Source organism: Micropterus dolomieu, linkage group LG12, assembly GCF_021292245.1.
Source record: "Micropterus dolomieu isolate WLL.071019.BEF.003 ecotype Adirondacks linkage group LG12, ASM2129224v1, whole genome shotgun sequence".
Classification (NCBI taxonomy): Eukaryota; Metazoa; Chordata; class Actinopteri; order Centrarchiformes; family Centrarchidae; genus Micropterus; species Micropterus dolomieu.
Genome location: NC_060161.1, coordinates 3,022,748 through 3,037,796, shown reverse-complemented (window position 1 = coordinate 3,037,796; position 15,049 = coordinate 3,022,748). Strand labels below are relative to the sequence as shown.

The 15,049-nt window shown below is 40.3% G+C and overlaps 1 protein-coding gene across 4 annotated transcripts in view; it reads left to right on the top strand.

Annotated features, from left to right (window-relative positions):
• Positions 1-1,238: 1,238 nt before the first annotated feature.
• The window catches only part of LOC123980655 (kinesin-like protein KIF20B), a 53,105-nt gene continuing 39,294 nt past the window's right edge, over positions 1,239-15,049 (top strand). For all 4 annotated transcript variants that reach the window (XM_046065178.1, XM_046065177.1, XM_046065176.1 and 1 more), the window contains exons 1-19: positions 1,239-1,371; positions 1,679-1,772; positions 2,636-2,725; positions 2,954-3,076; positions 3,325-3,463; positions 3,941-4,125; positions 4,799-4,853; positions 5,070-5,276; positions 5,718-5,829; positions 6,599-6,670; positions 6,835-6,981; positions 7,436-7,598; positions 7,897-8,025; positions 8,820-8,948; positions 9,729-9,868; positions 9,962-10,082; positions 10,769-10,961; positions 12,247-12,431; positions 14,440-14,907. In XM_046065178.1, the coding sequence (XP_045921134.1) occupies positions 1,680-1,772; positions 2,636-2,725; positions 2,954-3,076; positions 3,325-3,463; positions 3,941-4,125; positions 4,799-4,853; positions 5,070-5,276; positions 5,718-5,829; positions 6,599-6,670; positions 6,835-6,981; positions 7,436-7,598; positions 7,897-8,025; positions 8,820-8,948; positions 9,729-9,868; positions 9,962-10,082; positions 10,769-10,961; positions 12,247-12,431; positions 14,440-14,907 (2,751 nt within the window). In that variant the 5' untranslated portion in view covers positions 1,239-1,371; position 1,679. The remainder of the gene's footprint in view (positions 1,372-1,678; positions 1,773-2,635; positions 2,726-2,953; positions 3,077-3,324; positions 3,464-3,940; positions 4,126-4,798; positions 4,854-5,069; positions 5,277-5,717; positions 5,830-6,598; positions 6,671-6,834; positions 6,982-7,435; positions 7,599-7,896; positions 8,026-8,819; positions 8,949-9,728; positions 9,869-9,961; positions 10,083-10,768; positions 10,962-12,246; positions 12,432-14,439; positions 14,908-15,049) is intronic.

Below are 15,049 nucleotides of genomic sequence, written 5' to 3'. Positions count from 1 at the left end.
CATCTTATATTTTATGCTGGATGTCTGACTGTGATAGTTAATTTCATTAACTCTGCTCACTTTTCTGAAAAGGTTTTGGCTAAACTGATGGATAAAAAACATTCACATTGACATACAGTCCTACCTGGAAGTCTGCTCATGTGAAGACAGAACTGAAAAGCCACAAGCTAAATGGCCTGTTGTAATGTGAGCTGCAGTAAAGGTTTCAATCCAGTTTGAATGGTAGGCAGCTTTCATATTTTCATGTGTGTAGATTAACAGGTTAAAGGAATGTCTTTTCTTGTAAACCAGCTTCAATAAATTCACACTGTGTAAAATATTGTCCAGTAGGCCAGAGGAGTACCTGTACCAGCTCAACATCAGTAGTCTATCTCTTGTAATTTACAGTCATTCATATTCATTCAGGAGATGCTTTTGTCTTAAGTGACGTATGAATGAAAAACATTGGGTTGAGTTTAACCCTACTTGCTTTTGTCTTTGTGTAGGCCTATATTATACACGCACACGCACACACACACACACACACACACACGCACACACGCCTATATATAACAGAAGCATGCTTTAGATGATAAAAACAACTAACCCAGAAGCCCCTTTTTTCAATCTGCTCACGGACTGCAGTGACCTCTATTGTGGCTGCAGTCCCTGAGCATAAAGTCCCTGTAAATAAAGCTACATTTAAATCACGTGACAGATACATTTTGGCAGGTTAAAAAATACAATTTTAACTTTTGCTAGTAAAGAATAAACCTCTCCATATTCACGCTGGTTATGATCTAAAGTATACACAACATAAAATACTTGATAGGCCATCATCTTTGCATTATGGAGGGGGTTATATAATGGTAGACTGCATGTCCAGCCTCCTAGGACAAGTAGCATTTTTGTTTGTTTGTTTGTTATAAAAGGCGCTATTTAAATGTAATGCATTATTAAGTTAGGATGATTATTGTTCACCATTTGAGCAGGGGGAATTATCACAACATCCAAAGGCTATCATTTGCAGTATTATCTACTAGTGCTGCATTCAGTTCAATGCACATATCGAATCCAAAGTCCAGCTTCCCCGCGGCCAGAGGCCTTTTTATATACAGTCTTATGCCAGGGGCGCACTGCCTAACAGAGGGTGCTTAAACGCGCCATTACCATTGGTTATTTGCGGGAGGTATACTGATTTCCAACCATAAAAGGAGCTCGTGAACGCAGCACAAAAAACAACGCATGTGCAGTTTGTGCTTGAACCTGATTGGTCCGTTTCGAACTCAGACCGCGGCGGTGTGTTGTTTTGTTTAGTTAGCTTAACGTTAGTTAGCACACAACAGAACATCCTTCTGCCTGTGCACTTAATGTCCCAAATACAACTATCAGGTAGGCAATGTTGTTGAGTAATAACACAGTGTGAGTGTCGTTGATTTATTTTCCAGAAAACTAAAGTTAAACGGACATTTGTCAAACTATGTTAGAAGTTGACAGGTGCGGCTATATTCAGCTAACTAGCTAACTAGCTAGCAGGTGGCTTAACATAACTTACTGTCCAAAGGAAGGTAAAGGTAACGCAGCAGGCGAGCTAGACTTGCAAGTTTGTCTTTGGTGTAACGTTAGAGTAAAAAGCAGGCCAAGTGTGGTTACGTGACCGTTTTCATTTTTGATACTGTTTAGCTTTACTTTTTTGCAGGATGATGGATTCATGCCTGAGCGACAAAGACAAACAGGTTGAAGATTTGAAGAGATATCTCTCATCAGAGTTCAGCACCTTACCAGACTCACAGGTAATCCCGGTAATGTCAGAGAGGCGCATTTACATTGGTGCCATTATTTTAAATCAATAGGAACACATTTTATTTGTAACTCACTTTGTATTTAAACAAATCCCAAAGTGGCAGAGGATTAAAAAAAAACAACTTATAAGTGCTAAAATAAAATACATAGATGGCACAAAAATAAAAACAACTAAGCAAAGAAAAGTCCAGAAAGCTTTGAAGTTTTAAGGCCGCTTTTATAAGCATGCACAGACTGTGGTGTCCTCAGGGAGAGCATTCCACAGACTGGGAGTGGCTGAGCAGAAAGCCCCATCTCCCATCATATGGAGCTTGGTCCTGGGATCAATACTTTTTTGGGTATGAGGAATTTGTCCCCCATCACTTACACTGAAAGTGCATTAGGAAGAGAAGGCAAGATTACAGGAAACCCCTCTTCTGTGTTCACATGGGCACACCTGACTGTTGTTTTAAGATCGACTTGAACCTGTTCTAGACCACGGTGGCCTCAAGCATCTTCCATCGTGCACAAGGTGTAAAGTGGTGACAGCTAGTCCACCTCTTGGATTGAAATGAATTCCCACAGAATTTTTAACCTGCTAGGGAGATGGCACACTTTTTAATTGTATGTATTGTATGTATGTAAACAATATTGTAAAGAGTCTAACTAGACCTGCTTTACATGATTTAAGTGCTCTGGGATAGCTTCTGTTATGATTTGGTGCTATATAAATAACACTTAATTAAATTGAATAAAGTGAAAATGTTTCTTACCAAACGATCTCTCACAGCTAACCCATATTTGTTCTTCAACCTAATGCCTTTCTTTTACTTTCCTCCTGATGTTTTTGATTAAACTCTGATGTGTTGTGCAGCATTCGAACATCGAGGACAGAGAACACCTACAGGTCTACCTCCGTATCCGGCCCTTTTCCTCAGCAGAGAGTAATAATGGAGAGTCGCAGGTAAATTAAAATATATTAATTTGCTAATGGGAATTGCTAAGAAATTGATACCATTGTGCTTTGTAGCTGCTTGTTTTACTTGTCAGATCTCAGTTTAGTGTATTTACTCAGAAAGTAATGACTTAATGAAAACAGTCTTTTCTTTATGTTTCAAACTTTCTGCTGTAAAATCCTGTAAAGAGAAAATACAGAATCATTCGAAGAGTGTCTTCTTTTTGTGTTTAACAGGACTGTGTTACCATCGAGCCCCCTGACACTGTTCTTCTTAAGCCTCCCGGCTTGTCCCTCTCAGCGCGGCTCAGCACTGACAAATCCTTTCTACAGACTGGGCAGCGCTTTCAGTTCTCTCAGGTTGGTGTTTCCTGGTAGATAAGAAAGCCAAACAAGTTTAAAAGTTTCCTTTCTAATACTTATGTGTTGATGTTTTCTTATTGTTTTGAGTATATCGTCAATTGTATACGATCCATTTGAGTCTTTGTCCATTCAGTTTTTAAACTAAAATCAAGCTCACAGGCCAGAAAATGTTAAAGACCTTAAAGAGTGTTTTTCATGATTACCTTTTACACTTTATTGATGAGCTTTTTTTCTTCCTTTAATAGGTGTATGGTCCTGAGACAACGCAGAGAGAGCTGTTTGAAGGCACAGTAAAAGATTTAGTGAAAGATGTTTTCGAAGGGGGAAACTCGCTGGTTTTCACATATGGAGTCACCAACGCTGGGAAGACCTTCACATTCTTAGGTCTGTTCCACTCTCCCATACATTATATAAATAATAATAATGACTGAAAGTTTATTTAAGAGTTTGGACTATTGTTCTTCAGAAGAGGATGTTTGTAGATCAGATGCAGGACAACTTTTTTAGCAGTAGCTTTTTGCCACCACGCCCTGTATAACAGGTGACATGTTGTGTCTGATCAGTGTAATAGCCACACGGAGTTAAATGTTTTTCGGTATAGCTCAAGCTGTACAATCTTATTGTTGTAAAAACTTTACCCTAGAAAGGTGGCATGACTTTGTTATTGAAGATTTTGCCTGGTTTGGTCGGTCCGTACTACATTCGTAGCTTGCCTAGCGACCTGGCTAATGGTCAGGAGATCTCTGATGTCAATAATTGTTCTTGTGCAGCTGTTGGCCTTAATCTTACAAAAACAAAGTACATGTCTTACAATGAGAGTGGAATAGAAGTGGCCTAACAGTAACGCTCTTGTCACTCCAGGTCCTGATGCCGATGCTGGTATCCTGCCCAGGTCTCTCGACGTCATTTTCAGCAGTATTGATGAACAGGTTTTCAGCGGGATGAGCATCAAACCTCACCGCAGCCGAGAGTTCATAAGGCTCACCAGGGAGCAGCAGGCTGAGGAAGCAGTGTTCAAGAGAAACCTCTTCAGACAACTTAAAGAGGTAACTTGTCTGCCCGAGGCGCTTTATCCCCCCACCCTCCGCCCAACTTCGAAATTCCGGACGGTTTTCCGACCTGAAAATTTTTACTGTCAGGCAATCTGTCTGTATTGATTCAAACAAGTGTGCGTTTATTCTGTCAGAGAGGCGTCAGACTGACAACTAAAAACTGTGGCTGAAGCGTCACCTGCGTAGGCAAGACCTTTGGTGTGTGAAATCAGAGGGTGCAAAGGAGAGACTGATTAGATGGTGACATGACACAGCTTACTGTGATGTGTTTTCATGTTTTTCAAATGATTTGTTTTGGAAAGAATTATTATGCGCAGGAAATAGGGTTGTTCAGACACTGTTGGACAATCTGACAAACCCCTTCAGAGCTCTAAAAGTTCATGTAGCCACTTACACTCATGAATAACTACATAATGTATGTCACTAGTAGGCCTGTCATTTTCACTTTGCTTAAGGCTTGTGAAGTACAAGTGGACATCACTCTCCCCAGACATAAACTCTTAATGCCTTTTAATATTAAAGCTCAGGAGGAGCTGTAATTATTCTTGTGAAGCACTTTGCTCTTACTTCTGACATTACTCTTAAAAGTACTATATAAATAAACTATTGAAGAACTGTCATTTATGCATTTTTAACTTTAACTTTTTTTCCCCTCTGCCCTTTTCAGAGCGAGAAGAGCAATGCCGGCCCGTTGAACTCAACCAATAAGACTCTCCTTGAAGGCAAGATTTAGTTGTCTTTTATTATGAAAAAATAAACCTGTGCACTGAGATAATGTTTTACTAATTCTGACTGACAGCACTGTCTTTATATACAAAATGTACTGCTTAACCCCAAGGCAGGAATGCAGATTTACAATTCACATCCCTTGATACTGCATATACTCTAGCGTGTGTTGCTACTACAGTGTGATTATTTTAAGTTTGTCTCTGTTGCAGGCCCCTCTATGCTGCAGACGACTGCAGCAGCAGAGGACAAAATCAGCCTGGAGGTGGAAGCGCTAACAAAGTTCTCTGTGTGGGTTTCTTTCTGTGAAATCTACAATGAAAACATTCACGACCTCCTGGAGGTGGTGCCCAGCGGGGCCCCGAGGAGGACTGCACTGCGCCTGTCACAGGACGTCAAGGGCAACGCCTTTGTGAAAGGTTTGAAGGGAGGGCGGGACAAATACCACATTACTTGACAGAAGTCTGCAGTTGTTTTTATATTAAAATAATGCAGAAGATTTAAGCGAGTATTTGAACTCTGGCAAAATAACAGTTCTGTTTCTTTTTAATCACAAATTTCATCAATACACTATAAAGCTAGATTGTGTTACAATGTTCTTTGTTTTAAAAATTACTGACTTTCCTTGCAGCTTTTGACATATGGCATACGTATGTAAAATACATTAATTTGGGCCTTTTCCTGTGAAATGTTGATGAATGAGCAGCCATGTATCTCAAAATATAGGGGCGATCCTCCAAACTAATAGAAAGATCTTCGAATTCTTTAACTCTTCCTACTGTGCCGTTGTGTAAAGAAAATAAGGACCATTTACTGTTAATTAACAGTACTGACTAGAATTTTTGTGCATTTGTATTTAGATCTGCGTTGGGTTCAGGTAAATAGTGCGGAAGAGGCTAACAAGGTGATGAAGCTGGGCAAGAAGAACCAGAGCTTCTCCTCCACCCGGCTCAACCAGCTCTCCAGCAGGAGGTAAGGACCTCAGCCACCAGCATTTACTTTCAAAATACGACAAAATTAGAGAATGTGCCCACATGTAAATCCCTTTTACATGTAATTTAAGAGCAGACCTGTTTGGGCTTGGGAATGTCTACCCTCCCAGTCATCTCTCCAATTTTAAACCCCTTCTTATACTTTCTCTCTCTTCACAGTCTCACCTCCCTTCTTATTTTATTTCTATCCGTTTCCTCTGCACTTGCTCGAGTGTGGTTGTAGTCATACTGAAACACACACAACATGTGAAAAATTGAGCGGAATAAGTCTGAGCCTGAGTCTTGGAAGCATTTTTTATTTTTTTGGTCCACTTCACAACAGTGTTGTATGCATCGTATTTCTGTTTTTGTGTGTATTTCTGTTTATTCTACAAAGTAGGGTTGGAAGATTAATTGAAAATCACAATATGGCCTACTGCAATTTTCAAATCGCAAGAGGTGGAATATTTGTTAAAGAGGAAATGTGCTACAAAATGCCTTTTTTATTATTATTTTTTGTTTTTTTTATATAAAGAGAACATCTTTAGTATCACCTATAAAAATAAAAAAAAAATATATATAAAAAAAAAAAAAATCACACAATTTTTTCTATTACAATCTTAATAATGATGTATATGTGATATGATCAGTCCCCCTATTGTTTTGCAATTCCAATATCAGTCAAAATAATCACACTTAGAGACTTTAAAAAAATAATTCACACATTATACAAAGTTACTGAAATGTATGTTTTCTTTCTCTTTCTTCAGTCACAGTATTTTCTCCATTCGCATATTGAGGATTGAGGATAGTGGGACTCCGAGGGTCCAAGCAGTCAGCGAGTGAGTAAAACTTTAACTGGCATATAAACATGGATTTGGGTGAGTGTTGCTGTATGATTGTGATACAAGGCAGCATTGAAAAAGCATGCATGTGTGCAAAAATAAAATCTTCTCATGAAAGAGTTCTCATTTCCTTTTATGTGGATTAATGTGTTTGTGATCAGGTTGTGTCTGTGTGACCTGGCTGGCTCGGAGCGATGCGCCAAGACTCAGAATAAAGGAGAGCGTCTGAAAGAAGCTGGAAACATCAACACCTCACTGCTCATCCTGGGAAAATGCATCAACGCACTACGACACAATCAGCAGGCCAAGTGAGATCATTACCTGTCCGTCATTCTGTCTCTGTGTAGAATTGATGGGAGATGGGAGTCTAATTCTGAAACTATGTGGAGGTTTTAGCACACGGTTTTTTGTTTTGCTGTATAGTTGTGTTATGGCTTTCCTCAACCTCCAAAGGTAGCTGAATAGATCCACCTGCTGTAAACAGCCTATCGAGCACCAAACAGAAGATGGACAAAGTTTGCAACTAGCTGGGAAAGAAAGTTCAAGAGCCAAATACTCATCTTAGTTGGTGGAGTTTGCTGTAACAACTTAATAAGTTGGTGATACGTGGTGGCTGTACGCCTGTCAGCTTATCTACCCCCTAGTGGCCGCTAATGTATTACTGCAGCTTCAAAGACAATTTGTCTTAAAAGTTATCAGCAAAAACAGTTGCACATATTTCAATGCCAACTAAGCCGTTTTTTTGTCTGTTCCCTCCCTCAGGCTGCTCCAGCATGTTCCCTTCAGGGAAAGCAAGCTGACCCACTACCTGCAGGGCTTCTTCTGTGGTCGAGGTAAAGCCTGCATGATCGTCAACATCAACCAGTGTGCCTCCATGTACGACGAGACTCTCAACGTCCTCAAATTCTCTGCTGTGGCTCAGAAGGTGCAGACACATTATTATGCTTTACTCTCTGAGCTGCAGTTTAATTAAAGTCCTCCATCTTTACCCCACCCCTGCAGTCTCACATTTAACTCTCAAGTCAGCGGAAGTCATCTCAAACGCACATATAGCCTACATATGTTTTTCACTGTGTGAGAAAATTAATGTTTGGCATGAGAACGTGTGAAAAGGGTCAATTGCAAGAGTCTCGCAAGACACTTTTGACCTCAAAGAGAAATATTGTCACTTTATAATATAGAAATATTATTAAGTTCTTCTTTCTGCTCCTGTCTGTTTGCAGGTTGTGGTTCTATCCACCAGGCCTCTTCCCATCATGTCCCAGAGGTCCACCAGTGATGTATCCTTCGCTCTTCGGTGCAACAGGAGGAGCTCCCTGATTGGCTATGATAGTAGCCTGGAGGATGTACAGGTGGGGTGGAGACAGGGTGACTTCTGCTCATGCTTTCTTATATTTATACAAATATAATATACAATATTCTATTTAGTGATTTCCCTAGGATGGAGTTGTAGCAAAAATTTTTGTCTGAATATAAAACCCCAACACAACATGTCTTCATTTTACAGCTTTTGACATAATATAAAAAAATTAGGCAACATGAGATACCTCCTCCCTTCTGAGGTGCATTTTATTTGCACATTAAAATCCAAAAAGAAATGTCTCCTCATTCTCTTATAAGGACTAGTTTACATCACTAATTAGCTTTACTAATCTCAGCTCCTCCAGTCACCTCCGTCCTCTCTTTTCTTAACGACCACTTTTCAGACTCATAAGAAAACTGAAAAATAATTTGATCAGTCTGTACAGGACAGAGCTGAAGGCTACGCCAGTTTACTCTGTTTGTAAGTGATGTTCCCAACATTGAATAAGTAGGTAGTGTGTTGAAAGCCCTGAAGTTCTTTACCTAATAGCTACTGTATATTAGTCCTGAGTCAGTGTTTTATCTCTGGGTGCTGTTTGTGCTCACATCTTTGACTTCAGTCATACATTTTTCTGCAGCTATTGCTTGTTTAACTCAAGCACACATGTACTACATGCATGGTGCAGTGAATGCGGACTGCTCACACATCGTTAGAACAACAATTAAGATATTATCAGAGACTAAACATATCGCACACCCCTAGCCGGCAGTTTGAATCTTGCTTTTTTTGGCTTCAGTCATTACCAAATAAATCTACAGTGTGTTATTAAATTCATTTGTCCAGGAGGATGAAGATGATGAGTGTGAGGAAGAAAAGAGCCTGATGGAGGATACAATGGATCAGACCTGCAATGAAGAAGACAGCGATGAACACGATAATGATAAAATTCTCATCGGTAGAAAGATGCACCAGGTCAGTCCCACACCATTTAATACCTTGCCTTTAACAAAGAAGTTGCCACTAATTGCTCAAAATATCAGATATTTAAAATTTCACAAAGTATAAGATCACTCGGGAAACATCAGGTAGGTAAGAATACATTTAGGGAAAATAAATAAAAGTAAAGTATTGATGTGCCTCAAGCAATGATGGCAAGGCAAATGTAAATGCTCAGTATTTGTATAGCACCTTTCTAGTCTTTTCGACCACTCAAAGCGCTTTTAAACTACATCTGCATTCACACACATTCATACACTGGCAGAACAGCCGCCAGGGGCAATTCGGGGTTCAGTATCTTCCCCGAGGACACTTCGACATGCAGCCTGGAGGAGCCGGGGATTGAACCGCCGACCTTCCGATTAACGGGCAACCTGCCGTCGATTGTAACTAAATTAATTAGTCTTCGTCGAGAAACCATACTGTTGGTTTTTAGTGAACTTTGTTTTATATGGTGTTGCCCTCTCATTTTGATTAGACAGGTAGTCTAGAGGTAGGAAAGGAGTCTCCATTGTACTGCTCATTGCAGGATGATCAGTCAAACAGTGAATATACAGTGTTGAATTACATGTTTTAATTTTCTCTTAAAGTTTTCAGTTTCTTCATGTATGAATAGACTAAATCATCAAAGTTTTATTACAAAGGACATGTAATGAATATATATTTAGAAGTCTTACTGAGGGAACAAAACCTTTTCAATTTTAAAACTCTTTATTGTTGTACATGGCTATGTGTTGTTGTTGTCCCGTTCCTCAGCGGCAGGTGGCGCTGTTGAGACAGCTGCAGCTACAGCTGAAGAAGGAGCGAGCGGAGAGCCTGCTCATGGAGGCGCGAGTCAGAGAAGAAATCAGCAGAGAGTTCTCAGAGCTCTTCTCTGAGATGCAGAATGACTACAAGTGAGACTTTCCCCCCCCCCTTCATATATGTCCCGGAAAAGTTTGGGTCTTATATTTAAGTAATACAAATATGTGTTTGTGTGTGTGGTTCAGTGACCGCCTGGCGAGGGAGAGAGAAATCTTAGAGGAGCGAGCAGAAAGGAGAATGGAGATCTTCAAGAACCTCATTGACAAAATGTCCACCACTGGACCCAGTCCAGATGCACAAGCCATGGTAACTCAATCAGTCTTTCCCTGGGATCACCTTGTATTGTGTGTTTTGTTTACTTATTGACTTGTTAAATGTTATGCATGCAAAAAAGAGGTTGTTGTAGATTGCTATTCCATATTTTTACATTTATCTAGGTTTATGTCTGGCACCCAGGCACTAAAGAAAATTCCTGTGTAAAAACAACTTAGCTGTTTCTGATTCTGACCGCTAACAAAGATTTAATGATTAAAACATGAATTAAAACAGCAAATATGAAGAGGCTGTATTTCATACCTGTCGCACTGCATGTTGTGCTACACTGGAACTTGACACACACATCCTGTTCTCAGTAACAGAGTTGCCCTAATTATTGAGTTTGACCTGTCTTTGACCTGCTTCCGCCTACAGCTCATCATTGAAATAATAATGACGGCAGCTGGAATTACTTTCTTTGCTGTGAGAGCAAAGGGAATTGCAAGGTTTCATTGCAAGACAAGTTATTTGATCTCTTTTTGACATCACATGTTAATTACCCAAGGCGAAATTTGTATGTAGCTACTCAAGTTGGCACAGGTTAAGTGTCTGTTTCCAGCCCTCTCTGGCAAGTGTGCTTGAACCACCTCGGGGAACTAAACCTGGATATTCGAACTGTCAGGATATGCTCACTAATCTCCCTGACTAACTTCTCTGATGTGCCCTTTCTTCTGCAGGACAAATCTCTGGACTGCTCTGAATTGGCAGGCATAAAGAAAGCCACTGAGGCTGCTCATAAATGTCTGGGTTCAGGCCGAACGGCGGCTCAGGGAGACATAAGAGACGCTGTAGAGGAGCTGGAGAGGAAGGTGTTGGAAATGAATGAGCACCAACAGAAAGTCCAGCAGCCGATGGCTCACAAACACAATGGTAAAAACACACAAATCCATCTCTGTCTTTATATGTCAGAAAGGCAGATGCTGGATACAGATGGATGAAGGAAATACAAACTGAGCTGTTCTCCTTGCTGTTATAGTTTGTGGCATCTAGAGGACTGATGCACAGATAAATGGAAACAAACTTCCAAGTTCAGGACATTCATGGGTGTTTTAATTTAGACCCAGTACAAATTGAAAGATCAGTTCACTCATATCACAGTTATGTTCCTCAGAAAAATATATATTTCTTCATTAGTTACAAAGACAACTGTTAATCCATAGAGACAGTTTATGGAAAAGTTTTCAAATATGATTTTTCTTTTGTCAGCGCTTTTGAACATCACAAATGAAGTTCTGTTCACCACATAGATCTCAAAACCTCATTAAATAAAACCAGAACTATTTGCATGGCTTGGTACCAGTAATGGTGTCAGGGGGGAAAATATTTTTATAATTTAGGTGAACTGACTTAAAGGGGTTGGTTACCCTTAAACCATTAAGAACATGCAAACTATTTCAAATCAGTCGAATGAAAGAAGACATATGAAATGTCAATAATTCAACATGGTGGTGCACAATGTATTTTTAAACTGTTAAATGGCTTTCTGTGATTTATTCTGACATTAGCTGTGTTTCCATCAAATTTTTTTACGTGCATTTTGAAGTATGTACATGTTGAAGTGAATGGGAGATGGAAACACATTTGCCGAATAAGTTCTGACGTAGCGAACTTGTAACTCATGTCTGATCACCTGTTTTCGCTAGTTTTACCGGATATCCCGTCATAACATGCGGAGACATGGCTGGTAGCAGTTTGCCCGCTTAAAAACACATTCCTGAGGACCTCTCTTCATTTTTCAATGGCCCTCAGGTCCATGCGGCTGGTTTTGTTTCTGGTTTGGAACCCATACACCTTGTGTATTACAGCCATGTGTAACGTCAACTACTGACCTAACTACGCTTGCTGTAGCCTGATTTATTCGCTCCAAACCAGCTGATGGGAACGCACATATTTCGGATTTACTGCTTCTTTTTTTTGCAAAATTTCAAAAATCCGCTTAAAATTCGCATGACAATTGGATGGAAACATGGCTATTGACAGTTGGATGCCAGTGTGTCACCTGCTTTACTGTAGCATTTGTGCAGCATTTACTGTAGGTGGCTAGTTTATGTAGAAATTAATAAACCCATACATAAAAACACAAAAATAATCACTCTTAAGATCCTCATATACTCAATATTAAATGTGTTTCTTTATTTTCTGTGTTATTTCGTAGGTGAAGCCAGCGGAGTAGAGGAAGAGGAGAAGAGGAGGCTTCTCTTTCAGCTCCAGGAGGAGTCGTCAGAGGTTGCTCGGCTGGAGAAACAAGTGGGAGACCTGCGGAGGGTGGCAGAGCTGGGCTCGCAAAGTCGCTCCATGCTGGTCGAGGAGGAGAGCTCACGTGAGAGAGAACGGCTGCAGGTAAGATCCCTCGGCATAGGAGCACATAAGCAGGAGGAGGTGCTGAATGCCCTGAAAGAGAGAGAGGCGATGTCATCGGTATCCTGATAACTCTCAACAGAGCCGGTTGTCAGTAAAGGGTGAATTACCATCATCTCCGCTATTACAGTATAAGGTTTTGGTTTTATTTGGAGATACATCTTTTAATTTCCAAAAAATCCCCTCGTCATGGTTCTGCGGCTCTTTTCATTTATGCTGCCACAGGCAAGTAATGTTGATCAATGAGCGTCTCCACTATCAGTTGGAGGTTAATGTCTTTCTCAGTAATACCTTTGCAGCAGGAGGGTAAACGGTTTCATTTTGTGTTCGTCTTACTAACCCCTCGGCCGTCACCGCCCCCTATAGTGTTAGTCTGATGTTTGTTATAGGGCCAGGAAGGTATTAGGCTTATTCATATCTAGGTCACCTGGGTTCACAGATCAGATAATTTAAAATGTATTGGTTTGTTTATTTTTTAACATAATTTCAAGTCACTATAAATGTTTTAAGTTTGCCTGGGAACTAGAACATGACTGTGGATCTCAAAGGACAGTCATTTGGCTTTAGGAGGTAATGCACCACATTTTAATTTTATTCAGAATCACCTACCCTTATTAAGGCAAGACTTTTTCAATGACTTTCAAACTTTCTGCATAGAAAGAATTTTGCTCAGTCACCAGGAAACGGTCGATTACCGATTTCACCAGGAAAACATGATATTACAATAAACAGTATTCTTGTTATCCTCTCAAAATCAGTGCTTCTCTGCATTTTATCCTCTAATCTAGGAAGATATAGTGTTTTTATTTCTAAACCGTGCTTAAAGGGCAGCAGTTGCTACCTGGAAAGTATGACATCCTAACACTGATATACTTTAGGAAATGGTCAACAGTAGGGTTGGGGCGATTCATCGACGTAGTAGACGTAATCGATTACGTAAATACTTAGACTTGCATTTACGCGCGTTGAAGCGTTGCTGCGGTGTTGGCAGGGATTCCCCTGGACCGCGCATTCGACTGTCTGAAGTTTGGAAGTATTTTAGACAGACACTCAACAACGTGCTGCTCCGTGAGCTCTGTGAACTAGAAATAGCTTGACTGCAGCACAACTGCTGTCCACAAGTACGTGAAACGAAAGTATCCCGGTGCACTTTGTCCAGACGGCAGCACCGTAAATCGTGTTTACTTTCTGTCTCAACACAAGCACGGCTCATTATCGCCACGAGGACATGTAGTCTGCTAAAAACTATTTTCAAAGTATTTCTTCATCGCCTTCATGTTAAAAGTAAATCATGCCCCGCTGTTGTCATGGTAACGTAAGGTTACACCGTGTGTCGTCTAACATTCGGCCGTTTCATATATTCTTTCTCTTTATTTAACGGCCACGTATGAGCGAGAAAACAGCTGAAACTAACATTACGGACGATCTGTGACTTCTTTGCCCCACACTGATTATCATACTGCATTACTCAATATTGAAATAAATCCATGTCAGAAACATTTAAAGTTTGAAGGAGCCTAATTAATGTCTGCTATGTTATTATCACAACACATGGACACGTGGAACACGAAGATGCTACTATTGGCATTACTCTAAATTGCTTCATCAGGTTGATTGAAAAAAATATTGATTTATTGATTAGACGTGTTTTTGATATTTATTTTGGATACATTATGTTAATTGAGTTTGTGTATTTAGAATACACAGATTTAGTCGTTAGATTAATTGACTAGTCAAAAAAATAATCGTTACATTAATCGATTTAAAAAGTAATCGTTATGTACAGCCCTGGTCAACAGTAATATGATATATAATTTTCTTTAATTTATGGACAATAGGTTAAACCTTTCAAACCCCCTCATATAGGCTGCCCTGTGAACATAACATGTTTTACTTAACTGCAAGAGTTGTTCATCTCTGTATACAGTGACACTCTTCCCACCCTAGTTTATTCAATGCATGTAAATAAATCAATACTCCTATTACCTAGGAGGTGGTGGCTGCCCTTGAGAAGGAGAAAGAAGGCGCCCTCGCTGCCTTGGAGTACCAGACTATGGGAAAAGAGGAGGCGCTGGCCTCCTTAGAGGAGGAAAGGAAAGCAAGGGAGGAGGCCCTTGCCACACTAAAGGAGCTGCAGCAAAGCAAAGAGGAGATTCTAGCATCCCTTAAAGAAGAGAGAAAAGGCAACGAGAAAGCCAAGGCAGCCCTAGAAACTGAGAGGAGAGCCAAGGAGGATGCGATTGCCGCTCTTTCAGAAGAGAAACAAAGCAGGGAGGATGTACTTGCTACTCTTGTTGAAGAGAGGAGAAGCAAAGAGGAGGCTCAGTCTGCTCTGGAGGTGGAGAGGAAGGAGATGAGCAGGCTGGTTGAGGAGAGAGAAAAGAGGCAACAGGAGGGTGATGCTCTTCGACGAGAAGTCAAAGAGCTGACTGCCAAACTGGAAGCCACAGTGCAGCAGGTGGGCCACAGCATGATTTAATATTTAAATCCACCACCCAGCGAAAGGGGAAGAATGTATAAAAGCATAAAATCGTCAGTGATTTATGAAGCTATGATACTTACCTCATGATATATTGTTTATGTTAAAATGTGACACCCCG